The sequence below is a fragment of the Diadema antillarum genome, unplaced genomic scaffold (genome assembly GCF_040938485.1).
Source record: "Diadema antillarum isolate AM-2024a unplaced genomic scaffold, OU_Dant_1.0 seq00001206_RagTag, whole genome shotgun sequence".
Classification (NCBI taxonomy): domain Eukaryota; kingdom Metazoa; phylum Echinodermata; class Echinoidea; order Diadematoida; family Diadematidae; genus Diadema; species Diadema antillarum.
In genome coordinates, this window is record NW_027271999.1 from 46889 (window position 1) to 74160 (window position 27272).

Consider the following 27272-nt stretch of genomic DNA (forward strand, 5'->3'; position numbering starts at 1 on the left):
GCCACTGTAGACAAGTGGTCGCTAAGACAGGTTTGACCGCATGTATGCAATCCACATTTAGGAACATACACATAGCATCCTACAATACTGCTGATCTTTTCTATTCTAGATGCAGCTTTACATCAACAATCACTATAACGACTGAGGCAACTAAATACGCTGCTAACATGAAGGGGATGATAAAGAACTGACCAAAGACAATTCACCTGATTAAACGGATAGTCCACCCTGGAAATTAATTTGTGTAAACAGCAACAGAAAATTTGGGGGACAGAACAGTGGCAGTTGAGCAAATTCTGATAAAAACTAAGAAAGCTTTGATATTTTAAAGCTGTGATTGATCAGGCACAAATTGGCAACTATGTGATGTAGCATTTGAGTTCACCCTCCATTTGCTCTATGAAAAAAAATTCCATTAGATTTCTCTTTTTTTTTCATTATGGATGATGGAATATATTTTTGGAATGCAAGATTAGTATAGAATACAATTCATAATATTGTACTATAAAAGGATGCATGTAAGATTGGAAATTTACTTGACAGGAAAATGGAAATTTCTTATCTTGTAGTGCAGAGCACGGGGGGGGGGGGGGTGAGCTCGCATGCGACATCATGGAATTGCTAATTTGTTTCTGATTGACTGCAACTTAAAAAAATCATAACTTTCTCAGTTTTGACTGGAATTCGTTCAAATTTTCACTGTTATGTTCCTCCAACTTTTCTGCTTCTAATTCACACAAACTAGTTTTTCGGGTGGAATTCCCCTTCATACATAAAATCTATTCCTGCTGCAGCAAAACCAATGTACATGTTTCTATGAATGCCAACTAGTTGATAGTCCCATCTGCCGCAATTAAACTGCATATGGACACATACAGCAGGCATTGCCGTGCAGCACTGATAGGCATCACTCAACAAATGGCACAATGAAGAACATACAGAGGAAAGAAATTGTTTGATGGAGTTATGGGTGTAAGAGCAGCCACAAGCAATTGCCTGTATTGTCAAGATGTAGTCACAATAGGTTCTGCAAAACATTATGGGAAAGTTTCAAAATCACATGGCAGCAACCTCCACAATAGTGACAACACGATGCCATCAGCGCCAATACACCATGCAGCTATGTTGCTTAACAAGAGCAATGCAGCCAAATGACGGTAAAATGAACAAGACACATGTTAACACACACACACACACACAAATGACAAAGAAGACGATGCTGAAACTAATGTTTTTGTAGCCACACACAAAGATGAATGTCAGTTAATAATAATAACAATAATAATAATAATAATAATAATAATAATAATAATAATAATAATAATAATGAAAATAATAATAATAATATTAATAATAATGATAATAATAATAATAATGATGATGATAATAATAATAATAATAATAATAATAATAATAATAATAATAATAAGTTCTTAGAATGCATAATTCCATAAGATAGTCTCTATGCATGTACAAATGGAAACAAAATCTTTCAAATACTTCTCTATTCACATGTAATTAACAATTATCAAAAAGATGAGTTTTTAACACAGATTTGAATTTATCAAAATCTGAAATGCATCTACCGGTAATACTGAGGGGGAAATCATTCCATAATGATGGTGCCATTTTTCCAAAAGCCCTGTCACCAAATGTCTTAGATTTGTCACTTATTTCAGAGAGGAGATTTTTTGATTTTGAGCGCAGATTATGACCAGGATGATATTGCTTGATGAGTTCACTGAGGTATGCAGGGGCATTTCCATGAAAACATTTGAATACAAGGGTCAAAATCTTAAACCTGATACTAGCTCTTATCGGCAACCAATGAAGACTACGAAGGATGGTAGTAATATGATCAAATTTAACATCAATCAAAAATAACATCAATTATTATCATTATTTTTTTTTTTTTGCAAGCTCAGTCTTCAGTTATTTTGAAGATAATAGTGATTTAACAAGACATTAACATATTCTTACGACTGGCTAATACAGAGAATGATATGGAAATGATATGGTCATGAAAATATTTCATAATTCTATTTGTAGGTACAGTTGATATTCAATTTGAAATGTAGAATGAAATCTACATGAATCTGCTGTAATGCCATTAAAAAAAAAAGATAAGCACAGAATGCAGGAACAGCATGACCTTCTTTTCTTCAAAAGATCTTGGAATGATGCCAGATATACAAAAGTAGTGATGTCTCTATGTGTATTTGTTAATAGTAACTTCACAGATGACTGACTAGTTGTAGAGAAAACGTTTTGAATATCTCTGTCTTTTTGTAGACTAGGCCATAAACAACCCATTCCACTTTGTAAGAATCTCAAATATATATCTCTCTATATATAATCACTCCATTGATCTTAAAGTTCACGGCATACAGTAGTTATTCACTTACATCAAGTAATAGCACCCTTATGATAGCCTCTTCATTTAGAATACAAGATAAGCAGAAATACTAAATAATGAAATTTGAAACTGAGCACATCATACAGAATCAAGAGCAGTGTGTGTGCCATATTCTGCAAATCATGCACTGTGTTTGACGAAATACAGAGTACAAAACAGCGTTAATGCCAAGCACATAAAGTTTTGAATTTTTAGTTACACTGCAAACCATCCAACAATTTCCGTCGCCGGGCAATTTGTGGGCGGGGTTTTCACAATCACAACGAAAGCACAAGTATATGTTCAGCCAGGGTTCAGGTAGGTTGTTTGGTCACTCAGAATGTAAAGTAAAAAACAATTCTCCTTGTCTTGCAGCATTGTTTCGGGGTTGTTTGTTTGTTTGTTTGTTTTCAGTGAACATTGCTATTTAAACATGCTCTGTGACATTTCACATACCCGAACTCGACTTGGAAGCTGACGCTACAGAGATTTAATGTGGACACATCAGAAGATTAGAGGAAAATGGTGAAAGTGTGCAAAAAACATGAATCAATAAAGATGGGAGCATGGATGTTATGCAACTGGGCAGTGGCCATTTCCTACAAATCAAGGGCTCCATGAAAGAGGAGTGGAAAGAAGAATTTTCTTCACTGCATTTGCACTTCATTCTAGGATTTGAAGTTTAGCACTGTTTGAATTATATGCCAGATTCAAGCCACAAGTCCAAATTGCACATCACAATGGAGAACTTCGTTAGTGCGTCACTAAGAAAGAAAAAAAAAATCATTCAACAAGATATGATGATTCCATACTGATTGCAAAGTAGATTGCAAAGAGATCTCTTTTTTTTGTTCAAGAGAGAGAGAAAATGCACGATTCAGTGAAAGAACTCTGTTACCGCTGTCATTTGGCTTAGGCAATTTTTTTTTCTTCTTCCCGTTTTTTTTTTTCTTTTATTGATGGACAGAAGTTTGAAATATGCTGAAAACAGAAATACACACAACACTTTCAATGGTTAGTACAGATCTTCTTTGTTTTTTTCTTTGAAAGTTAGAGACACCATAGATGAGTGAGCAAGATGGACTATGAACACAGATACTCAGCACTGGAGGTGAACATGCAGTTTACGTACCAAGGTTACAAGGGCTAATGCTTTACCTGAATGTGAGGCTATGAAACAAAGAAGACAAGATAGATTTTTCATTCAGTTAAGTACGATACAAATATGTGTACTTCACATTCCCATATATTAGCGAGCTTAAGATCTACGATGCGAACGATAAGATGAAGATATTAGGCAAAAAATTGTGTTCTGCACATGCGCAAGACATCCGTTTCCATTGTCCAACCCGGGAGGTGTTATCATCACAGCGTTTGCATCGCAGGTCTAAAGCTCGCTAGTATATGTGTGGACAGTGCTTTCATCAAGTGCAATATTGGAACTGGAATTCAAATGCAACATTTATATGCAAACCATCCCTTGCCGAGGTGTAAGTGCCTTATGCCAGTTTTTGCTTGGAAAGGGGCAAGTGTTCCACAATGCAATCAATTTAATTTCTTGGGGCATGATACCACACGATGTCCACAGCCTGAAAAGGGGGAGGGGTGGAGGGAATGAGGGGGTGTTGTGTGGATACATTGTTAAGGAACAACATAGAAGCATAATTATATGACTGTATACGCCATATATGTTTTAAATGGAGAGTCTAATTTTTCTCGAATCAGGACTTACCAACAATTTCACATGTGGTTGAATTCACGATTGTGGTGATCAAGACTTAGGCTACTACACTGTATTATTATGCACCCTGTTCATGCACTACATGACTGTAAGCGTGCAAATCGCATACATGTCTGGATCAGAGTTGATATTTTCACGTACTGTTGAATTCGCAAACAGCTCTCCAACTCGTGAAATTCACGAAAATAACCCCCCTGCCAAATAGCATATACAGTATATCAAGGCATAACAGTCGCATATCAAGAGTCCCATATAATCGATTCCCTTTTGAGATAATTATGGCCATACACCATTGAGTTTTAGGGCATGACATACCAGGATCCCACAGCGAAAGGGTTTAACCTGGGCACAAAACATGAATTTGCACGGTTTTGTTGTTGTTGTTGTTGCTGCTGTTGCTGTCTTTTCGTTACTATTACCCACAGGAATACCGTACAAGTATTAATACCCTCATCACCAAAGTCATAATTTTGACCTCAAGTGTTGTTAATAGCCACTGGATATCCTTGGCCCCATTGCACAAAAGACTTGCAGTGTAGACTCTACAGGCCCCAAAACAATAAAAAAAACTATACCCCCCCCCAAAAAAAACAAAAAAAACAAAAAAAACAAAAACCAACCAAACAAACAAACAAAAAAAAAAACAAAAAAAACAAAAACCAAACAAACAAACAAACAAAGAAAAAAAACAAAAAAACAAAAACAAAAACAAAAACAAAACAACAGTTGAGCACCTTCCTCAATTAGTAGCCATAGCTATAGTAGTTGTTGCTGTGTTAGCAATTCATGAGATTTACAGCTGATGGCAAATGAATGTGTCTACAGCCAGCTGTATTAATAGTTCCACTGCTAGGAAATTTTGTTATCATATTTATGGCAATAATGCAACATATATCAGAGGGAGAAGAAAAAAAAAATTATCCATGCAACAGTGTGCTCAAGAAATCATTATGCCAGTATTAGGAAAGTATGTTGCATATTGCATTACTTATAAAAGAGGGAAAGATCTCTACAATTTGAATGTTAACAAAACAAAGAAAGAAAAGTAGTAAGATATGCTTGCACCAGCCCCAAAGTTTCTCATTAGTCTGATGTGACAAATATACTTATATAGATAGTGAAACAAGTTCATGGCAAAAGTTAATATGAACTAACTAGTCATAATATGTCATTGAACTATTCTCAGCACTGTTGAGCTGTATTTGCAAATTGATTTCTAACACACATATACTGTAACGAAATTCTTTAATTTTTTTTTCTTTACTCTTCTACTTTGTAAAAAGAAAGAAAGAAGCTGAATATGGTTGGTGCTGGTATGTTTGTTTTGCTTTAGAGGGGGACAGCAACCTGACAATTGGGATTTTTCATCTTCTGCATCGTGCTGTAACAACTTCATATTTGTGAAGTTTTGCATTAAAGCAAACACACTCCATCCTGACCAGACATTTGCATATCACCAAAAGAAAATATGAAAACTGTTGATTTTTTTGTTGTTGTTCAAAATAAAGTATTCAGTTACTGCATAACACCAATATTCAACTAGGCAAAGAGAATACAATTCTATTAAGATTGATAAGAATGATGACCGTCCTGCTGGTAGAAGCCTGTCCAATTAACTCTTTATGTGCCACATTTGCATGCCTGACTCAGTTGATGGCATGCCAAGTTTTTTTTTCAACAACTTTGCCAATTACACGTCCAGGGTAACAAAAAATCTAAAAAAGTTCCATAGATTCGAAAAATGGAATGTTTACCCAAAGCATGACTATGTTGCTGTCTCAGAATAATGTGGCACACAGGAGGTTCACACCATGGCACATAAAGAGTTAATCAATCTAATGCTCCTATGTGAATTAATTAAAATCTATACGAACACACATTTCGACTATGTAAATCAATTCATGGTATTCATGTACAGATGAGTTATGATAAACCTTGCCTCCACTCTTCCAGTTAAAACATAAAAAAATGCAAAGAGCCCACTGAGAAGAGTTTACCAACATATTCAGTGTAAATTGTAGGACAATGAGGAAGAAAGAATAGTAGATAATAATATCTAGTTCTATGTACAGAGTAGCAAAGAGAAATCACATACATATTCATGAAGCATCCATGTTTACGTATCTCAATCAGGGAAACTAGATCAACAGATCTGAAGAGAGAGGTATTTTAGTAGCTATTCTACTAAGAGCTCACAAGTTATATGAACAAGTATCTGCATTAAAAAAAAACTGAAATTAGAAATAGCAGGAAAGTGGAGCTTTATAAAGCATCCTCATACCACACAATGTAAAATTCAAAAGATTGCCAATGCCTTAGATAAAACATTGCAAATGTAAACCAGCTTAAGCAGATTAATCGCAGATATCAAAGAGAGAAGTAAATATGAGAGATGCATGTATATGGAGTGACTGAAAGTACAGCAGATCGAAAATTTTACCCTCTTTCTTCAGGAAATTGTTCAGTTTACCAACATCTGTAGAGTAAGTCAACATATATTACTTCTGTTAAAATTATACAAATTCTAAGCAGAATCCTATGCTTGTACGGAAGACCAAGAACAACTACAATACCTGGCATTTGCATGAACTACACTTTTAATGCTCAATAGACCATTTCTGTGATGTATTCAATTTCTATGCAGGGCTTTGTTGACAAAAAGACTACTTTAACAACCACAAAGCTTATCCACTTTTTGCCCTACCTGGCGATGGCTACCAGGGGATGGCTAGTAACCGATCAGTGGGAATCAGTGGGAATGCTGAGGGATGATTGCTCCAATCCTTGTGGGATTCATTTACATGTAAGAGTACATTATATATCTACTGTTGTGTGAAAATTATTTGCTTCAGAACGGTCTCATATTCACATAATGTGCAGACTAATACCCCGTCACTGACCAGGCACGCTAACCTGGAAACATTAAACTGCACATTACTTGAATGTGAGACCATTCTGAAACAAATAATTTTCACACAACAATAGATATATAATGTACTCTTGAATGAATCCCACAAGGATTGGAACAATCATCCTCCAGCATTCCCACTGATTCCCACTGATCAGTTACTAGCCATCCCCTTTAAGTGATTTCTTACTTAAGAAATTTAATCTGAGGGAGCAGGTGAGTAAAATTATTTCTTTGAGTAAAATTATTTTTTAATGAGTAAAATGATTTCTTACTTAAGAAATTTAATCAGAGGGAGCAGGTGAGTAAAATGATTCAATCCTGTGAAAATGTCTACTTCTACAGCAGTTGTTTCATGACTGTGATCTTGGGTCACAATATCAAATTGTTCTTTTGCAGCATTCTCATGCTTTATACACTCTGCCGCATTTGTTTTGTTATATTTCTTTCTTTCTTTACAGAAGTGACAATACAATGAATGAATGGCAGAAAGGGAGGGGCACAGGGTAGTGATCAATCTACACACCAGAAACATTATAGTAGTTGCATGTCACTTGCTAAGCAGAATGCAGCTACATTTGATTCTCTACAGCTCATGACCATTAGTAATAATTTTTTTCCTGAGAAAGACCATACTGTTATAGCACAAATGAAGTTGTTTATCAATTCTGATGACAATTCTTGACATTTATTCCACGAAATAGACAGGATGACCCACTTCAAGTTTAAGCACTCAGATTTATTGAGGGCAGTGTCACTGGGTGTGTTAAGGGAGTTAAAAATACAAGCATGATCAGCAAATCATGCACAGTGGCTGCAGGATAAGTGGTGATAAAATCTATTCAGCTCTTTGTGACCTGGTGTAAATTGTTGCCCGTGACACCATACTACTATGGTCATCCTACCTGGCTGTCCCCATCCCTCCCCCCACCCTTTTTTGAATGACCATTTCTGCATCTGATAATGGCTATACCAGTTGTACAGTTGCTGGTCTTGCCGCAAAGAAGAGTTTCAATGTAATCATACTTCATGATAACAGCAACTACCATAGCAGCAGCCCACTGACTTCAAAGATTTCTACCTGTTTCCCTCGATACCAAACTAAGTCTTTTTCTTGCAATGGGGCCAAGTGATGTTTTCTAGAGTAAAAAAAAACAAGAGACCCGCGGGTCACGCACTCACCTGAGTATCGCAATTTCACCTTCCACGCATTCTTGCACACTCTTACCTGAGAACATTGGAAACTTAGGTCTGCATATGGATCCCCCCTCAACTCGGGGGGGGGGGGGGGGGGGGGGGCAGGCAGCCCTGGATTTGCAATGAACAAACTTGGAATTAAAGTCATCAATGTACAAACTCATGGTATTAACTTTGCTTTATCATTTCTGGTTCTAGAGCAGAAGATTTTAAATATTCCTTAATGTGGGGGGGGGGGGGGGGGACCCCTAGGGGCCTCTCAAGAGGGACATGGTGCCCATTTGAAGGAATTGAGATTCTATCCCCATAGGGATGTTACCTGCTAAGTTTGGTCAAAATTCATCATGAGGTTTTTAAGAAGAAGATGATCATGTACAATTCAGGCTCCATTACAACTGTAGGACTTCTCCCCATCCCTCTCCTGGGTGCGCCTCCTGGGTCCCAAGGGGGGGGGGGGGGGGGGGGGGGGGGGGGCGGAGGGCACCCCTGATTCCGCCAACCCCATGAACAAACTTGAAACTACAGTCATCAATGTACTAACTCATAGTATCATCTAAGCCCTATCACTTCTGGTTCTAGAGAAGATTTTTAAAGGTTCCTTAATTTTAGAGGGTTTGGGCCCCCTGGGGACCCCCCAGGTGGGCCATGGTGCCCATTTGAACAAATTGAGATACTATCCCCCTAGGGATGCTACCTACCAAGTTTGGTTAAAATCAGACATGGCGATCTCAAAGTGAAGATGAAAATGTACAATTTAGGCCCCATTAGGACCCCTCCCCGGCCCCCTCCCCTGGGTCCCAAGGGGGGCACCCCTGATTCCCCCATGAACAAACTTGAAACTACAGTCATCAATGTACTTACTCATAGTATCAATTAAGCCCTATCACTTCTGGTTCTAGAGAAGAAGATTTTTAAAGATTCCTTAATTTTAGAGTGTTTGGGCCCCCCCCCCCCCCCTGGGGCCCCCCAGGTGGGCCATGGTGCCCATTTGAACAAATTGAGATCCTATCCCCCTAGGGATGCTACCTGCCAAGTTTGGTGAAAATCGGTCATGGGGTTCTCAAGAAGAAGATGAAAATGTAAAAAGTTTACGCACGACGGACGACGCACGACGGACGCCGGACGAAGAGCGATCGCAATAGCTCACTTGAGCCTTTGGCTCAGGTGAGCTAAAAACAAACCTACAAGGGCTGAACAATTCAAAGTGAATCACCAGCAATTTTATAGTAGTAGGTCACAGATGATGGGCAACTGACGGTGAAAGAATGGTGGGGTTGGAAGATAATTGCACATATATCATCCCCTCGGGAGATTAGGCGAGTTATTCCAAGGTTTGAGTTTTACCTTCTTCACTGCTGGAGTGCTTCATAATGCCCTTGGGGAGGTACTTCAACTGCACCTTGCGGTTGATGCCGGAGAAGTGGCCGTACATCTCGAGGACCGCCTTCAGCTGCTCAAGCTTTGACTCCCGCTCCTCGATCTCTGGCTGGCTGCGGTGCTTTTGCCACTGTGTCAAGGAGTTGAGGAATGAGGCATTAGGCAGGGGAATAGGGCAAGGCAATAGGGTGGAGAATGGGGTGAGGTAGTGGACAAAGTATAGGCAATGGGTGGTGCATGGGGTAAGGCAATACATGTAGGTGGGTAATGGGGTGAGGTAGTGGATGAGGTATGGGGTAAGGTGACGGGTGGGGCAGTGGACCAGGTATGGGGTAAAGCAATGGGTAGGACATGAGGTAACAATGGGTGGCACATGGGGTAAGGCAATAAGTGGATAATGGGGTAAGGCAGTGTACAAGGTATACGGTATGGCAATACGTGGGGAAGTGGACCAGATATGGGGTAAGGCAAAGGGTAGGGCATATGGTGAGGTAGTGAACAGAACATGGGGTATCAAAGACAACGGGTGAGGCATGGGGTGAGGTAGATGACCAGGTATGGGGGTATGAAAGGCAATGGGTGCGGTATGGGGTGAGGTAGTGGACCAAGTATGGTGAGAGGTAGTGGGCAGGATATGGGTTGAGGATGCAAAGATGACAAGAGAGCATTAATCTCACTACAAAGTATGATTTAATCATACATTCTAGAAGCCTCTCTCATTCAAGGTTTTAAGCATGTTTAAATCCACTGCACCTTGAAAAAATATCTTTCAAAGCTAGTGTTAAATTCTAAATTATGATACATTGTTACAATCAAACTCCAATCAATGCAAAATTATTTATCAATACATGTTTATATTCATTTTATACAAGTACCAGAGAGCAGTTACATTTGACAACGGTAAAATAACTCTACCTTACTTTCTAATACACAAATGTATTCTTGGGCCGGCTTTGGGTTTATGAAAATAAGAGCTTATACCTTGAGCTCTCCCAGGAGGTATCGTGCCACATCAAGAATCTTCTGCAGCTGCTTGGGCCTCTTCAGTTTCACCTTGCCCTTGGAGCGGCCACCGTATTTCTCAAACAGCCGGAAGAACCTGACGTGTCCAGCGGAAGCAACACTTAACACTTGTACATACCAGTACACAGCAACGCTGTGTATTCCATATACTCACATGCACAGCAATTACTGTAAAACTGGACATTTTCGCAGGAGCAATATCTCATGCTCAGTAGTATAAAATGGATTTTGCATGTTTTAGATTCAGCAGAATCAAAGAGATAAAATATTGTTACATACTAGCAGAAACATTCATAAATTATGCTTTTATTTTCATGTTTCTTGTCGCGTGAAATGCGCAAAAATATCCATACCGCTCAAATTTCCACTTATACAGTACTTGCATGTAATTTAAGCAAGTCTATCACAAAATGCCAATCAACATTAATCGTTTGCTTGTCAGAAATCAGTTTGAATGCTTTTGAATGAATTCACGCATGACATCTAAAACTGCACAAAATGATACAGCAGAAAACCTGATTGTTGTTTTACTCTTTCCATCAGACTCTGTCATGACTACAAATAAGTTTGTATCTAATCAACATGCATGGTATTCTCATGCACAGCTGACTGCAAAACCGGAAACATTTGCAGCATTCAACGTTCTTGAATTGGAGCCGATGCCCCTTTTTGCAGGATAAAATTATCACAAATTGCCAACCACAATAGAACATAACACCGTACAGACTTCTAATGCATTGTGTCGGCAAAAACTTTTGCATGTATGTTACTTTCATTAATTTTGGCTCCTTGCGAAATTTGCGAAAGTGTCGTGCACACAAAGGTTTCTGGTTTTACGTTATACAACCTCGCCTATACAAAAATTAACTCAATTTCACAGCCTCATAGATGTAGAGTTAAAAGTCTGGCAAGAATTCCTTACCTTGGATGCTTCACTTCCATTTTCATTTTCTGCTTGGGTGTCCGGTCTCCATGTCTGATGACAGCTATAACACATCGCAGCTCCATCCTGGAATCACAATGTGATTTATCAGTGGAATTTTAGATAAGGTCTCTTTTGTTAATCATCATATGATGTGAATGACTAGGTGAGAAAAATGGCATCCAAGCCTCCAAATACTTGATTTAAAGTACACTGCCATTAGCTTCAATCACTTTCTTTATCATTTCTTCATCAAGATCACAACTAATGTCATTTTGCAAATAATACATGTACATGGCACTAAACTGTACCAGTCTCATCTAAGAAATGACAATTAGATTTTATCAAAAAATATATATATGTCTTGCAGCATCACAGACACAACAAGGCAATCGCCAAATTGTGTCTCCCCCATTCGCGTACAAGGAATTGATATTTTTTATAACTCCAAGAAGTTAATTGACCTGCTTATGACCTTTCACCTTGTGGTGACCTTCAACACCCTAAGGGACATTTACCATCCAAGTTTGGTCACAAACGGACAAAGGGCTCAAAAGTTATGAGCCATAATCGAAACGCGCCATAAAAACTTAACATTAGGCCCTAAAAATTTGTTGACCCCTTTCTGCGACCTTTGACCTTGTGATGACCTTTAACTCCCCAAGGGACATCTACCGTCCAAGTTTGGTCACAAACGGACATAGGGATCAAAAGTTATGAGCCACAATCAAAACGCGCCCTAAAAACATAACATTGGGCCCTTAAAGTTTGTTGACCCCTGTCTGTGACCTTTGACCTTGTGACGACCTTCACCTCCCCAAGGGACATCTTCCATCCAAGTTTGGTCACAAACAGACAAAGGGATCAAAAGTTATGAGCCATAAACGAAATGCGCCCTAAAAATTTAACATTGGGCCCTAAAAGTTCGTTGACCCCTGTCTGTAACCTTTGACCTTGTGGTTACCTTCAATTTCCCAAGAGACATCTACCATCACCCAAGTTTGATTGCCATTGTAGCAACATGTTCTGAGTTACGTGTGATAAGAGAGTCTTGCAAGTAAACTTTAACGTATGACCTCAAATGACCTTTGACCTTATCATGTGACCTCTTACGGCACTATAACATGAAGGTACCCCCAGTGCATCCATCACCCAAGTTTGATTGCCATTGTAGCAACATGTGTCGAGTTACATGTGATAAGAGAGTCTTGCAAGTAAACTTTAACGTATGACCTCAAATGACCTTTGACCTTATCCTGTGACCTCCAACAGCACCATAACATGAAGGTACCCTCAGTGCATCTATGACCCAAGTTAGGTTGTAATCCAAGCAACTTATGTGAAGTTATTTGTCAAAAGAGAGTCTTGCAGGTAAACTTTAACGTAGAAAAGAGAGTCTTGCACATACTCTTTAATATATGACCTCAAATGACCTTTGACATCATCACATGACCTCTGACAACACCATAACATGAAGATACCCCTAGTGCTTCTATCACCCAAGTGTGGCTGCCATTGCTGTAACAGTTGCCAAGTTATGCATCATAAGAGAGTCTTGCAGGTAAACTTTAACATTTGTGACGGACGACGGACGGACGACGGACGGACGACGGACGGACGACGGACGGACGACGGACGACGGACGACGGACGACGGACGGACGCCATTTGGATCCCTTAGTCTCGCCGTCACCTCCGGTGGGCGAGACAAAAATTTGTAGGTACATTTGTATTTACAAGGTTTCTACAGTTGACTGAAAATGATGACTAAGATTCTGCGACCCTACACAGCACTCTATGGGCACTTATAAATGTACACAAATCAAAAGTTAGAATACTTCCAAACCAATGAATGAAGTGGTAAATGACATTTATGCCTTAGCCCCCTTATAAAACTTCACTGTCCAATAGGGAGCTTTCACAAAGTGACGCTGTGAGATGTGCGCCGGTAGCATGTTCTTCAAGCTGTTGTGCCTCACAAGCACTTTCACAAATGTCTGATGTGGCAGCTTTAATCACTGATATGTAAATTTTCCACATGCAAATGTGTCAGTGATGTCAAATTCCTTCAGCTGCATCAGGGCTTCCATGTCGACACTACCATGGCTGACTACCATCATAGATCTAAGGCAGAATTTGAAGCTCGTAACTGTGCTAACTGCTGAAATTTGCACACGACTTGCATAATTTCACATCTGCGATACCACTGCGAAAGCTCCCTATTACCCCCTTGGTCAACTTACATGGTTCCTGAGGTGGTGGGCATGTAGGGAATTTCCTCATCCAGTGTGAACTTCTGCCAAGGGATGTTGTACTTGGGCGCCAGCTCTCTCATTATCATGTTTCTTGGTTTTGGAAGAAACAAGCACGTAAACTTCATCATATATTGTACATCATCACTGCCACTAGCAAGACACTGTTGGGTCAATTATAATGTCTCCATGCTTTCATGTTTGTCACTGTTAAAACGGCATTTGTATAATTTTACACTATGCAGAGTACTGCATTTCACAGATGTCAAAATTAACACGCCACAGTATGATTCCTAAAGTACCAACATATATGGTGGTCAATAATTTTATAATCACAGTACACATACACACACATGCACACACTTTTGACATGACTGTAAAAGGATTAACAAAACCAAACAATACTATAAGACTGTACATATATCCAACAATTTTAAAGGTAATCACTGTTTTAAGATCCCACGTTAAAACTATTGAGTGTCTCATCTCTCTTTCTTAGCATGTATTTCTATTTTTGTCTAGACTAAAAATCAAAAAGAAAGAATAGACAAGTGCCAGAAAGTGAGGATTGTTATCTTGAGCATAATCCATAGAAAATGCATAGAATGACTGGAAGAATTACAGCCTGTTGAAATCAAATAACTCGCTAGCTGGAACAATATACACAGAGGTCAGGAAAAACCATGATTCAATACAACAAAATTTATCATGAAGGTTTAATGTGGGAATGTGGGCAACCACACATTGCTTCACAAGAAAAACATTCAATGATTTTCTATGTACTTGTACATCAAAACAATCTACAATCCAAAATCAGCAACTTTCCATCTTTGAGTAGATATTTTGCCAAACACAGTCATTGAATAATGATTTGTAATCAGGTCATGAAATACAATTTACTGAAAAACTAAGAATCAAACTTAGTATATCTGCATCTGACACAAAGGAGTAACTAAGGCTCACCCAAGAATTTTGGCACAATCATCATAGTATTTCTTGGAGTTCTTCACAAAGCTGAATCCATTGACATCGCAAACGTAGGATTTCCCGCTGGCCCGAAGCAGATCAAAGCCACACACAGTTTGCTGGGTATGACAGAAGTTGCCAGACAAATTACACACACTTGTACACAAATAGTGCTCTGTTGTCAAATTATCCTAACCAAATGCAAAAGGAGCTAAAAGCTTATTGCGAGAAAATAGCTAGGTGACAATATCATTTCTAGCTTCTCTGTGGACTTACTTCTTTTGTGTGCTTGATCTTTGGACATCTCTTATTCTGAACACCAAACGATACAATGTAATTAAACATATGATGTTATAATTTTGGTTTATGAAGCACACAGCCAATTGAATTAGCAAGGCTGTAACCTTCTGCAAGCAAAACAAAAGAAAAAATCAACTCACAAATAATCAAACAAATATTGTTGCATTCTAGGTATTCTGAAGACAAAAAAAAAAATATCATGAAACAGCAAAACTGCATGTATCAAGCTTGCTAACACCAAACTCTAGAAAAACATGTTTTCCATATTATACTACATTTTCCTAAATGTTATATGTATAATGGTTGGCAGCTCTAAATAGGAAATGCACTCAATGATATGATATTCATAATTACAACACAAAAATTGACATGATTAGGGGAGTGACAATGCCATTAAGTCTCGCAACATTACGGCACACAGAAACGTTTGATGGCTGCAACCCATTATGTGCTACTAACACGAAAACCTCTCTCTCCTTTAAACAGCTACAAAACTTAAGTCCCATCGGACACATTACAGATAAGAATTATCTTGCAGCAACTCATGCCCACCTTGAATGCGAGGCAGACTTTCCTGGCGATCATTTTCTCGTGGTTGGTCAGAATGACCGGATAGCGGACCTCCTTCCCTTGACTGTCCCTCTCGACTTTACCGTCCAGGGCGGGTGATTTCCTGGCCTCAGCATGGGCATAGTCGGGTCCAACTGTGTAGACCTACACCGATATATGTACAGGTCGCACGAGTGAAGCCAAAAGGTGGAACAATTACATCGCAATTTATGGACAGCATTGTGTCAGACACTCTCACATCAACATAAAGACCCTTTACCCATTGAGGACGAGCTGATATTGCTGTAACACACATCTTCCATAGAAAACTGCCCAAGTATGCTTGGGACTCGTCTTCAACGGGTTAATCATCACATTTAACCTTCACATCTGAAAAATCTGAAATATATATTGTAGATTTATATGTGCTCATATTAGATTTATAGAGCAATACTTATTGAATCTGTTCATTTCAGTTTCATCTTAAACGTCCTTTGCTGGAAACCAAAAACCATCAGTCCTGTGGTATTTTGCTTATGCTGTACAATGTATATGCCATATATTCTGCAAGAACATTTTACACATTGAGGCAAGAGAAACAATTTTGTAAGCAGCTGCATCTGTGATCAAGAATCAGTGACAAAATGTGAAATTCACATGTTAATCTCTTTTCGGGAGAAAGGTATGTGATTTCCCACCTTGAGGGCGATATACACAATGTCTGAATTGTGGGAATGCAATATTTTCATGATTCCTTGATTTTGAAATACCAGTGGACTTGCAAAATTTTCAAAAATAAAAACATGGCAGAATAAACTACATAGACAGTAAATATTCAAAACACATTTATATGACCATTCACTGTGATTGTAACACTTCTTTTAACCCTAACTAGGCCGGGGGGGGGGGGGGGGGGGGGGGGGGGGGGGGGGGGGGGCCCCTCGACATTCCGCGCCATGTATCGCAATCGCAAAAAGCTATCGCCGCGACGTTTCATGACTTTTTTCTTTCATGTTTCCCGCATCTTTTGACACCAAATTTGCGACGCCTGGGCGTGGGGTTCCGAAGTTACACATAAATTTGTACATGCATGTCAGACCAAATATTGCTCAAAAACGTGAATTCGTGTACAATTTCAATGCAAACTGTGCTTACAGGCAAATTTCATAAAAGCATGATTATTTTGGGGTTTTATTGATTAAAATCAATGAATAACATATTTCCTTGTTCGGAGCGATGGCGCTGACAAATTTCATCGAAAAAACAATGAAAAACATAAAGTCAAAAAACAAGGAAATACATAAGAAATTCAAAAAACAATAAAATACTTAAGAATTTTTTCTGATATCACAATTTTTTTTATTACATTTGCTAAGGACACAAAAAAGAATATTTACACAAAAAATGTGCCTGTTTTGAGCTTTATTTTGTGATTTATACCAAATAGTCTGATTTCATGCATCATTATGCATAAATTAGCATAATTTAGCATAAATGACAATTTTTTTGAAAAATTAACATCAAGGTATTTTAGATTACATCATAGGCAATGTGGGTGCTAATTTTCGTCGCAATCGCGCGGTTGACGGCCCAGATCGGCTCTATAAACTACCTAAATAGCCCAGCCTAGTTAGCCCAGCAAAATCATATTGTATTGTTGAACTGTGCACCAAAAACAAGTCTTACCTTCACATCAGTTCCATCAGTGGGCATGAATTCTTCATACATGTATGAACCCACCCTCCTGATATGGCTCTCGGGGGAATAAACGCTGCTCCTGTTACGCATCTATCAAAAGAGTGAAAGCAGCCAGAAAAACAAGCAGAAACTTGAAATCAAGTTTCCATTATGACACGATGACATATAAACAAACAAAAACAAAAAACAAACAAGGCAAGTGCCATAATGTGTCTCGCCCATTCGCGTACAAGAAATTGTAAGCAAATGGGATATAACAGATAAAAAACTAGAAATGTCGCTATGGCGACTGATGCCTCCGCCATAATGCATGATTCTCCCAATAGGCGTATAGTACAATGTCTTCACAATGTGTGATCCATGACAGTTTCACATAACTGGCAAAATATACAGGTTTGTCAGAAATGACCTGAATGTTCACTTTCCTTGAACTGGGTTTGCTATAATTGTCGAAGAGTGCAGGTACACAAATTTGGGGAATTGAGAATTTTTACTTGAATTCTGACGGACCCTTTTATAAGTTTAAGCATTGAGTAATTTCCAAGGTATGAAGAAAGAGTGTAGTTACAGTACAAAATAGATTTTTTTTTTTTTTTTTTTTTGGGGGGGGCATTGAAACCTGGCCTTTGACCCTTAACCTTTGACCTTTGACATTCTGGCTGGAAATTTCCTGGAGAATCTCCATTAGGTAATGCATACATATATTAAGTTTTAAAACTAATAATGCAAGCATTTCATATACTAGTGTGTGAGGGAAATAGTACAATTTTGAGGAGTTGACCTTGACCTTTGACCCCCTGACTATTGACCTATGACCCCTAAATTCCCTAGATAATCTCTACCAGTCAGTACATGCGTATGTACCAAATTCCATGAAGATACATTGAACCATTTGTGAGAAAAGTGATATTACAACATTTTCACCTAACCTTTGACCTTTTGACCTTTGACCTTATGACATGAAACTCTCTCTGGAGAATCTTTACGCAGTAGCACATGTCTACACCAAGTTTCAAGAAAATACCTTAGGGCATTGCATAGATATTGGGGAAATAGCAACATTTTTAGCATTTGACCTTGACCTTTTGACCTTTGACCTCTTGCCAATGTCACTAAGATCTACTCAACTAATTGTCCCATCATACATCATCCTTGGACCAAGTTTGGTGAAAGCTGCTTCATCCAGTTTTGAGTTATCACGTACACAGATAAATTTTAGGATTTGACCTTGATCTTTGACCTTTGACCTCTGTCCAATTTCACTAAAAAAGTAATCAAGTAATTGCAACTGATTGACAAATTGGCCTACATCGACGTAAATAAGCACTGAATTGATCAGTGTTTTAGTAGTAGCCATGTTAAAAAATCATGGGTGTACATACTCGAGCAGGATTCGAACCTACGACCTCCTGATCACTGGACAGGCGTCATCTCCACTAGACCACCGAGCTTTCGCCCGACAGCAAGTGTTGGTTCTAATCCTTGTAGCATGCAGCGGGTACTGCTTTATTATTCAAATTCATGATTCTTCCGTCTAAATGTTTTCATTGCAACTGATTGACAAATTGGACTACATCGACGTAAATAAGCACTGAATTGATCAGTGTTTTAGTAGTAGCCATGATAAAACTAGATATATCGCTAGGGCTACTGATATGCCTCCGCCATAATGCATGGTTCTCCTAATAGGTCTATAGTACAATGTCTTGACAATGTGTGATGACAGTTTCACACAATTGGCAAAATATTAAAATGACAGGTTTGACACAAATGTGCTGAATGTTCACTTTCCTAGAACTAGGTTCAATTGGATGAATGATTAAAATGTCAGAGTGCAGGTATTTGGGGGAACTGATGATTTTTACTTGACTTTTGACCCTTTTATAAGTTTATGCATAGAGTAATTTTCAAGGTATTGAGAAAAAGTATAATTCCAGTATCAAATGGGAAAATAGCATTATCTAAATCTGGCCTTTGACCTTTGAACTCACAGTTCCAAAGAGAGTCACTGTTAGGCTGAACATGCATAAATATGTAAGTTTCATGATGATACCTTGAGTTACTTTCGAGATATGGAGGAAAAAGTGCAATTTAGCACATTCACTTGACCTTTTACCTTTTGACCTTTGACCTTTTGGCAAGAAACTTCCCCAAAAATATATATTGGGTAATACATGCCATACATCAAGTTTAAAGAAAAAAAACCCTTCAGGTATATTGCATTTTAAGGAAAGTAGTGATATTTTGAGGAGTTGACCTTGACCTTTGACCCTCTGACCTTTGACCCATGACCCCAAACTTCCCTAGATAATCACTGCCCATCGGTACAAGCATATATACTAAGTTCCATGAAGATACCTTGAACCATTTGCGAGATATGGAGAAAAACATGAAATTTCAATTTTTTTTTTCACAAAATAACCTGTGACCTTTGACCTTTGACCCTGTGACCCTAAAATCCACACAAAGTATTATCCGCCAAGGATATACCCTCATACCAAGTTTGATGTAAAACCACCACACGGTTCTTGAGATATCGACAAAAACAAAACGGGACGGACGGACGTACGGACAGACGTACGGACGTACGGACGTACGGACGTACGGACGGACGGACGGACGGACGACCCGAAAACATAATGCCTCCGGCCACTTCGTTGCGGAGGCATAAAAATCATGGGCGTACATACTTGTACATACCCATGATTTTTTTTTATCATGGCTACTACTAAAACACTGATCAATTCAGTGCTTATTTACGTCGATGTAGGCCAATTTGTCAATCAGTTGCAATGAAAACATTTCGACGGAAGAATCATGAATTTGAATAATCAAGTAATTGTCCCATCATACATCATCCTCCGACAAAGTTTGGTGAAATTTCCTCGATCCAGTCTTGAGTTATCGCGTAAACGGATACAATTTCATGATTTGACCTTTGGCCGATTTCACCCAAAATCTAATCAACTAATTGCCCCATCCTACTTTATACTTGGACCAAGTTTGGTTGAATTCAAGTCAATATTACTCAAGTTATCGCGTAAACGAAAGCGGACGTACGTACAGACGGACGGACAACCCGAAAACATAATGCCTCCGGCACCACTTCGTGGCGGAGGCATAAAAAAGAGATATAACAGATAAAAGAGGTATAAAAAGGTAAAAATTTATGGCAAAAGAGAAACGTGCCATAAAAAAATTAACATTGCGCCCTTAAAGTTCGTTGACTCCTGCCTGTGACCTTTGACCTTGTGGTGACCATCCACTTCCCAAGGGACATCTACCATCCAAGTTTAGTCACAAACGGACCTATGGATCAAAAGTTATGACCCATAATAGAAACGCGCCATAAAAACTTAACATTGGGCTCTAAAAGTTCGTTGACCCATGCTTGTGACCATTGACCTTGTGGTGACCATCCACTCCCCACGGGACATCTGCCATCCAAGTTTGGTCACAAATGGAGTTATGGATCAAAAGTTATGACTCATAATAGAAACGCGCCATAAAAACTTAACATTGGGCTCTAAAAGTTCGTTGACCGCTGATTGTGACCTTTGACCTTGATAACATGATTAATCAATTCCTTACCATTAGTGGTATCATTATGAGACAGTTTTTTTTTTTTTTTTGTCAGACACAGTGGGCTACATTAACAAAGGTGGTTCAAAGCTCGCCTGAATTTAATCAAGTCCACAGACACGTGTAAAAAAGGCATACCTTGCACAAATGCATGTCAGCTTGCATTCATTATCTATGGGTGCGTTTATCAACTCCTTTTCTCGACAGAAACAGGTTATCCAAACAGCTTTCAAGGAATTTTTACGAGCTGATAAACGCGAAGCTGTTCTGAAAGCCCTTTAGGAAAGCCTTTTCGAAAGCCCCAAATTTGTGGCTATCCAAACAGGTTTCCTAAACAGGTTTTCAGAAACCTGTTTGTAAAAGCCTTTTGGAAGTTGATAAACGCAAAGCTGTTTTGAAACGGCTTTGTAGTCTTGTACTTCAGCACTTGTACTTCTCCTCGGGTCGAATAGCGCAATGCAGCTGTGCAGTGACAGGCCAGTTAAAAAATCGTGTTCGCAAAGAGAGTTGATAACCGCAACTATTTTGAAAGCCGTTTCTAAAGGGCTTTGGAAAGGGCTATCGAAAGCCGTTTAAACAGGGGAAAGTTGATAAACGCAGCCAGTCTCATGCCGCCACTCAGAAATATTTGAAGTATGTGCTAAACTGGAGCTGCCTCACAGATAGGAAGACAATTGATTCATGTGGCATTGCATCATGACTTGTCACTCTCAAAGGAAGATATGTCTTTATGATGGTAATTGCTTTTCGCCGTCCCTTCTTAGAAAACAAGCGGCACATTAATAGTACAGGCAGTCAGGGCTTTGGAAAGGGCTCTCGAAAGTGCTATGGAAAGGGCTTTCGAAAGGGCTATCGAAAGGGCTATCGAAAGCCGTTTAAACAGGGGAAAGTTGATAAACGCAGCCTATGTCTGTTGGAACGCATGGTCTAACACCTATTCATGCAACTACAACTTAAATAATATATAATCCATGGACTCAATTAAAAATCCCTTCATTAAACCCAGCAATGAGTAGTCAGGTTGCATAACAATGATTTGTATAAAGCTTGCTGCATCACGAAAAGGATCGACATCTTTTTCAAGATTTGCTTTTAACCCTTCTGTGCCTGTGACTTATGGACAGTGAGTACCATGCCATGGGGTTTTCTGTGTCAATCGGCACTCAGAGCACACAAAGGATTAACTCACCTTTCTGAAGAGCCGCTGACTTCCTCCCCCTGCCGATGAAGGATAGTAGATGTAAACGTTGTGATCCTCAGCCGAGACGGGCTTCTCCACAAAAGGCTTGCGGAACACCGCCTCATTGATCTCTAGCTCATCTTCATTCTCCACCAAAGAATCATCTGCCAGACACACAAAACAAACAAACAAACAGATAAATAAACACAAATGATGATGAAATATGACGTGTATATATGTAAAAGCCATTGTGAGACCCCGATACACACACTATAAACTGACTGTAAAAGGGTGGATAGACACATTACTGATGTAGAATGAACTGATGAATATGTCAAGAAGGGATATGAAACATATGGTAAAGGTGAGAAAAAAGTAAATAATAAGTGTAAATAAGATATAGAAAGTGAGAAAAAAAAAGGTGTATAAAATCCTATGAAAAGACAGCAAATCTGTTTCTAAAATCCCTTGGATTGGAAAAAAGGGGATACAATTTCAATATCTAATTGATCATCATTTATTCATATGTCATTTATTTTTGTTTACAAACAATAACAGCACTAACCTTCTGGATCGCCATCTCTGTCGTGGATACCAAACCGTGGTACTGGGATGTCCTCATCAGACAAGATCTGGAAGACTTTCCTCCTAGTACAGGGAGAGGAGAAGTTAGTGGGAATGAGATTAGACACTCCTGGTAAATACAGATAACATAACAGTAAATCAGTGACTCCATATACATCATGAATGAAGATATCATCTCATCCATCATTTCTTCACGTCTCAATTCAGTTGTCTTTTGCGGGGGTTAAATAGCACGTACACAATGTACAATTGTTGTCAAGGACAGACAAAGGTCAGCCATGTTCAGTGTACTCTTACATTCCCCTTTTTCATGAGAATGGGAGTGCACTGAAACAGTATGGTACTTGTAAGAAGATTGTGACCAGCTCGTGTGTAAAGTTCATGGGTTCCTGCGAAAAGGTTCTCTCAGTCTGCATTTATTTCACAATGCCAGACACAAGCATGGCAACATTTACCCCTTTCAGTGCCAGATACTTTAGACAGTGTGTACAACAGTATTGGGTTTTCTGTGCCAACTGGCACTCAAAGCACAAAAAAGGTTAAAGGTATGGTTTACCTTTGGGAGCAGTGATTTGAAAAAAGTTCAAGTTATCACATTTGATGCATATGTGTAGGTCAGTTGTATCCCAAAATATCCTACCACATAAAAATTTTGCAATAAAGCCTAAAATATAAGGAGATATCACTGTTTTTCTCGCTTAACCATAACTTTAGATGGTTTAGTCTAGAAACAATTTTATTATAACTACTGTTCACATTTTGTATCAACAATGCTTAACACTGATTATACTTTTCACCACTGGTTATTTCTATCCCTAACTCAGATTTCAGAGCTATTTTGAAACACTAAAGCTGGGTTTTTATTTCATCTGCAAATGGTAAACAATGCCTTTAAAGGGGATGAGATTTGGGGAACTCAACTGACCGATCCAAGAGATTGTACTGGGCCTCCAAGTCATTGATGACGAACGGTTTGCACAGCTTTGCGTACGCGATGGCCTTGTGCAGTGGAAAGCCTGTGGAAAAGAAGGAGATGAGCGCATCGCACTTCGGCCAGCTCTCCACGGGGTCGTTGAGGATCATGTCCTCATCGAAGATGTCCAGGGAGATGCCCTCAAACTTCTCGAGGCGGTGCAAGATCTCGCGCATGGGGCGCGATCCCGACTTCTTGCCCATGCAGCAGATCCCAACGACCACCTTCAGCTTGTGCTCCATGGCATCCCAGCGGTAGAGATTTGACAGTGTCGAGGGGGAGGAATTCATTCCATTTGGCTGGAAAGATTTACAAGCCCACCAAAACAAAAGAAGGAAAAAGTGTTACTAATTTTTTTTTTCATATGCAAGCTTTTATGACTTTAATTTGTACAGCAAGAGTAGTGCATGCTTCTATCAAGTAACTAAAATTGAATACAATGGAGGAGCATGACTTTGCATTATTTGTATTTCAAATTTACCTGGACAGACATGGGATCACAGGAACCATCTCCTAACAAGGATTCTTCTCCACCACCGCTGGGTCCCTGAGATGTTTTCTTGCCCGGAATATCCATGCTAAAAATGTGCTGTGACCCAGACTTGTTTAGATGGCCTTTAAAGATTTGATGGTCATTGGAGTGGTCCGATCACTGACGGCTCTCTATGACATCACACAGAATTGGCTACAGTGTAGCTGAAAAAGTGCTTTCAAAGTTGATGACCTGGGTTGGACAGGATCGAACAGACAATTTAAATGAATGAACAACCATTAAAACAAACAAACACTTAAACCAACAAACAATCATTGCATTACAGCTTATTCTGACTCTCCTAGCTAAGTAGATTGCGCATGATAGAATTTGCACCCTATCAACTACCATTTGTATTGTAGATCTAGGCCATATGTCAATTTTTATTTTTTTTTATTTTTTATATATATATATATATTTTTTTTGGGGGGGGGGGGGGGAGGGTACAAGAAAGGCAAACAAAAACAGTAACCCAACAAGAGGCATAATGGTAGCATGAAGTCATTAACACAGTCCTTACAGCACAGCAGTAAATTCATTTTGATCTAATCTTCACCAACTCTAAATTATAAATACAATAAAATATTCAGATGGAGTTGAGAGCCCCTTTGTTATACTTTACAAACATTGATTACTGGGTAGTTTAGACCAAGATGTGCTGTAAAGCAAGCTGCCCATAGACCACTATTAAATTTGACCATATTTATAACACCGTACAAAATTTGACTGCTGGCTCCATGGAAAACCTATGCCTTTGGCTTTGACATGCGCTGTTGAATTTTGGCACGGGAGGTCAACCCTTGGTGCTGTTTTGTTTTATGTAGGGCCTATATTGTAATGTTAGGTTTTGGAGCATATCAAACATACAACCATGCTAAAAAGGGCATTCTTTAATTCAGGATGACAAAAATGCTGAATCACAACAACGATGTCCTGGCTGCTGCATCAACTTGAGTACAAGAACCAGATCTTGTAAGTTGTAAATAGAGCTAAACTCTACACAGGTTGTCTGGGCCTGAGATATCATAAATCCCTTAATATGTACATCAACATGTGAATCGGGTGTGATGTTCATGCTCAGAAGCCACTTGACTGCAGCTGTCTGAGCAGGTCACTGCACCCTGCTGGGAGCCAAACAAAAAAATAAACAAAACTCACTCGATCAGTCAACGTCAACCATGCAACCATCAAATAATAACTATTAACGTCAGTTACCGGTACCAAAAGTAGAGGACATTTCCCACTAAAAATAGGCCAAAAATAATTGCCATCACTTTCAACATGCTTCTCCAGCCCTCGTGTACATGTAGATCAACTGGTTTAATACTGCTTCGGTTCGGCTCTTAGCTGGTTGAAGTTGTAGATCTAAACTTGTAACACGGTGCAGCTGAGTGCGTGGGCCCTGTCGTCTGATACACTGAATGCAAAATCAAGAAGGCTGCCAATCAAGTAACCACAGCAGCGACCCCAACAGGTATTACAGCGCCCCGGGCCGCATTTTTTTTTTAAGACGGCACAGATTGGGGCATGGCGCGTGTTAAACCTATGGGAAAAACGCTGGGTTATGGTTTTTGGATATGGTTATGGTTATGGTTATGGTTAGGGTTAGGGTTGGCAGAGACTCCAACTCTCCCGTTTTCGACGGGAGATCTCCCGCCGAAAGCCCATTTTTGCACAATCTCCCGTTCTCCCGTTTGAGATTTGATTTCTCCCGCCCTGGCTCTGTGTCTCCCGGTGGAAAGGATTTCTTACTTATTTCTATCGTATGTTGAAAAAATAAGCCTTAGATAGCACCAGAGAACATCTAGAATCCTAGGAACTTCGCGCTTATTCGCACACATCAACTTGGAGTCTCCCGTTTGCTAGGGGTTTCGGGCGGGAGAATCTCCAGATCAGAAGGTGGTTGGGGTTGGAGTCTCTGGGTTGGGGTTAGGGTTAACTACACGCAGCCGCTGTCGCTCTTTGTAGCGGCTGCGTGTAGCTAGGGTTAGGGTTAGGGTTCTGGATCTGGATCTGGATGTGTACAGTGCAGGACCGTTGTGGTATAGTGCACCGGGTTAGGGTTAGGGTTAGGGTTTGATGGTTAGGTTTAGGATGAGGATTAGGGTTAGGTTTAGGGATAGGGTCCCCGATAGATTTTTAGTTTCCCCAATCTGTGCCGTCTAAAAAAAACACCGGGGTTACCAATCAAGAAACTGATGTGGTACCGGTACAAATGTAACGTTACTCTAATCTATCTCAGTACATTATGTAGCTGAGCCTTTTCCTCGACTCCTAACGGGCAAGGCATTCATCATGTTCATGTACCTCTTTGTTCCTGCGAAGAAACAACACATCGAATGATGAAATTTAAACAGGAATTACTATGCACTGCATTGCTCACCCGCACATTATGTGATTTTTCAGCTCTTTTTCCTAACTCCTACAGCGTTCCACTGGTAGTCACCCCATATACACCCGCATATTATGTGTTGATTAGTGTACAATCATAATACCATAATACAGGTGTACAGCTTCAGCGTGCTGTTGATGCAGTACACCGCGCGTAATCCTAGAGCATGCTGTGCTGTCGCTTTTTCAGCATAACTAGGAGTCAGTGTACCGACCTGAAACCTATGGTGGCCCTAAAGAGACAAAGCGAATAAAAAACAAAACAAAACAAACCAAGACAAGACAAAACAAGTAGGCCTACACAAGTAAAAAAAAAAGAGTACACATACGTTGTGTATTAAATCTAATTTACATGTAATGAATTTTGCTAGTCAAGAAGGCGGCATAATCGTGACAGCGATATTTCGATCAAAAGACTTTTGACAGTCATGTGCTTCATTTTTGTACTTGATTAATTCGGTCTCTTCACTGAGGTCTGTGATATACGGCTGACTCTTCTTTCTGAACTTATTAATATCATTTTTTCCAGGGGAGATACTGTTTTAAAAAAGGAGGCTAGTTTTTATAGGCTGGGGAGGAGATGATGCAATTGGGGTGCAGCCCTCCACCCCCCCCCCACCCTTACACACATTTTTTTTTTTCTCTGAAAAAAAAGGTGGAAAACAAACAAATAGAAAACATCACAAGCAAACCCATGGCATT

At 39.4% G+C, this 27272-nt stretch overlaps 1 protein-coding gene across 1 annotated transcript in view; it reads right to left on the reverse strand.

Moving 5' to 3' along the window:
* Nucleotides 1-26637, reverse strand: part of LOC139744719 (inositol hexakisphosphate and diphosphoinositol-pentakisphosphate kinase 2-like) — a 49898-nt gene extending 23261 nt beyond the window's left edge. Inside the window, exons 1-14 of the mRNA XM_071655142.1 lie at nt 26563-26637; nt 24129-24371; nt 23600-23946; nt 22655-22737; nt 22099-22253; nt 17316-17417; nt 15633-15794; nt 14778-14899; nt 13806-13907; nt 11564-11650; nt 10600-10717; nt 9586-9748; nt 3549-3565; nt 2863-2875 (exon numbers count right to left, since the gene is read on the reverse strand). Coding sequence (XP_071511243.1) covers nt 2863-2875; nt 3549-3565; nt 9586-9748; nt 10600-10717; nt 11564-11650; nt 13806-13907; nt 14778-14899; nt 15633-15794; nt 17316-17417; nt 22099-22253; nt 22655-22737; nt 23600-23946; nt 24129-24224 — 1567 coding nt within the window. The 5' untranslated portion in view covers nt 24225-24371; nt 26563-26637. The remainder of the gene's footprint in view (nt 1-2862; nt 2876-3548; nt 3566-9585; nt 9749-10599; nt 10718-11563; nt 11651-13805; nt 13908-14777; nt 14900-15632; nt 15795-17315; nt 17418-22098; nt 22254-22654; nt 22738-23599; nt 23947-24128; nt 24372-26562) is intronic.
* Between the last annotated feature and the right edge of the window lie 635 nt (nt 26638-27272).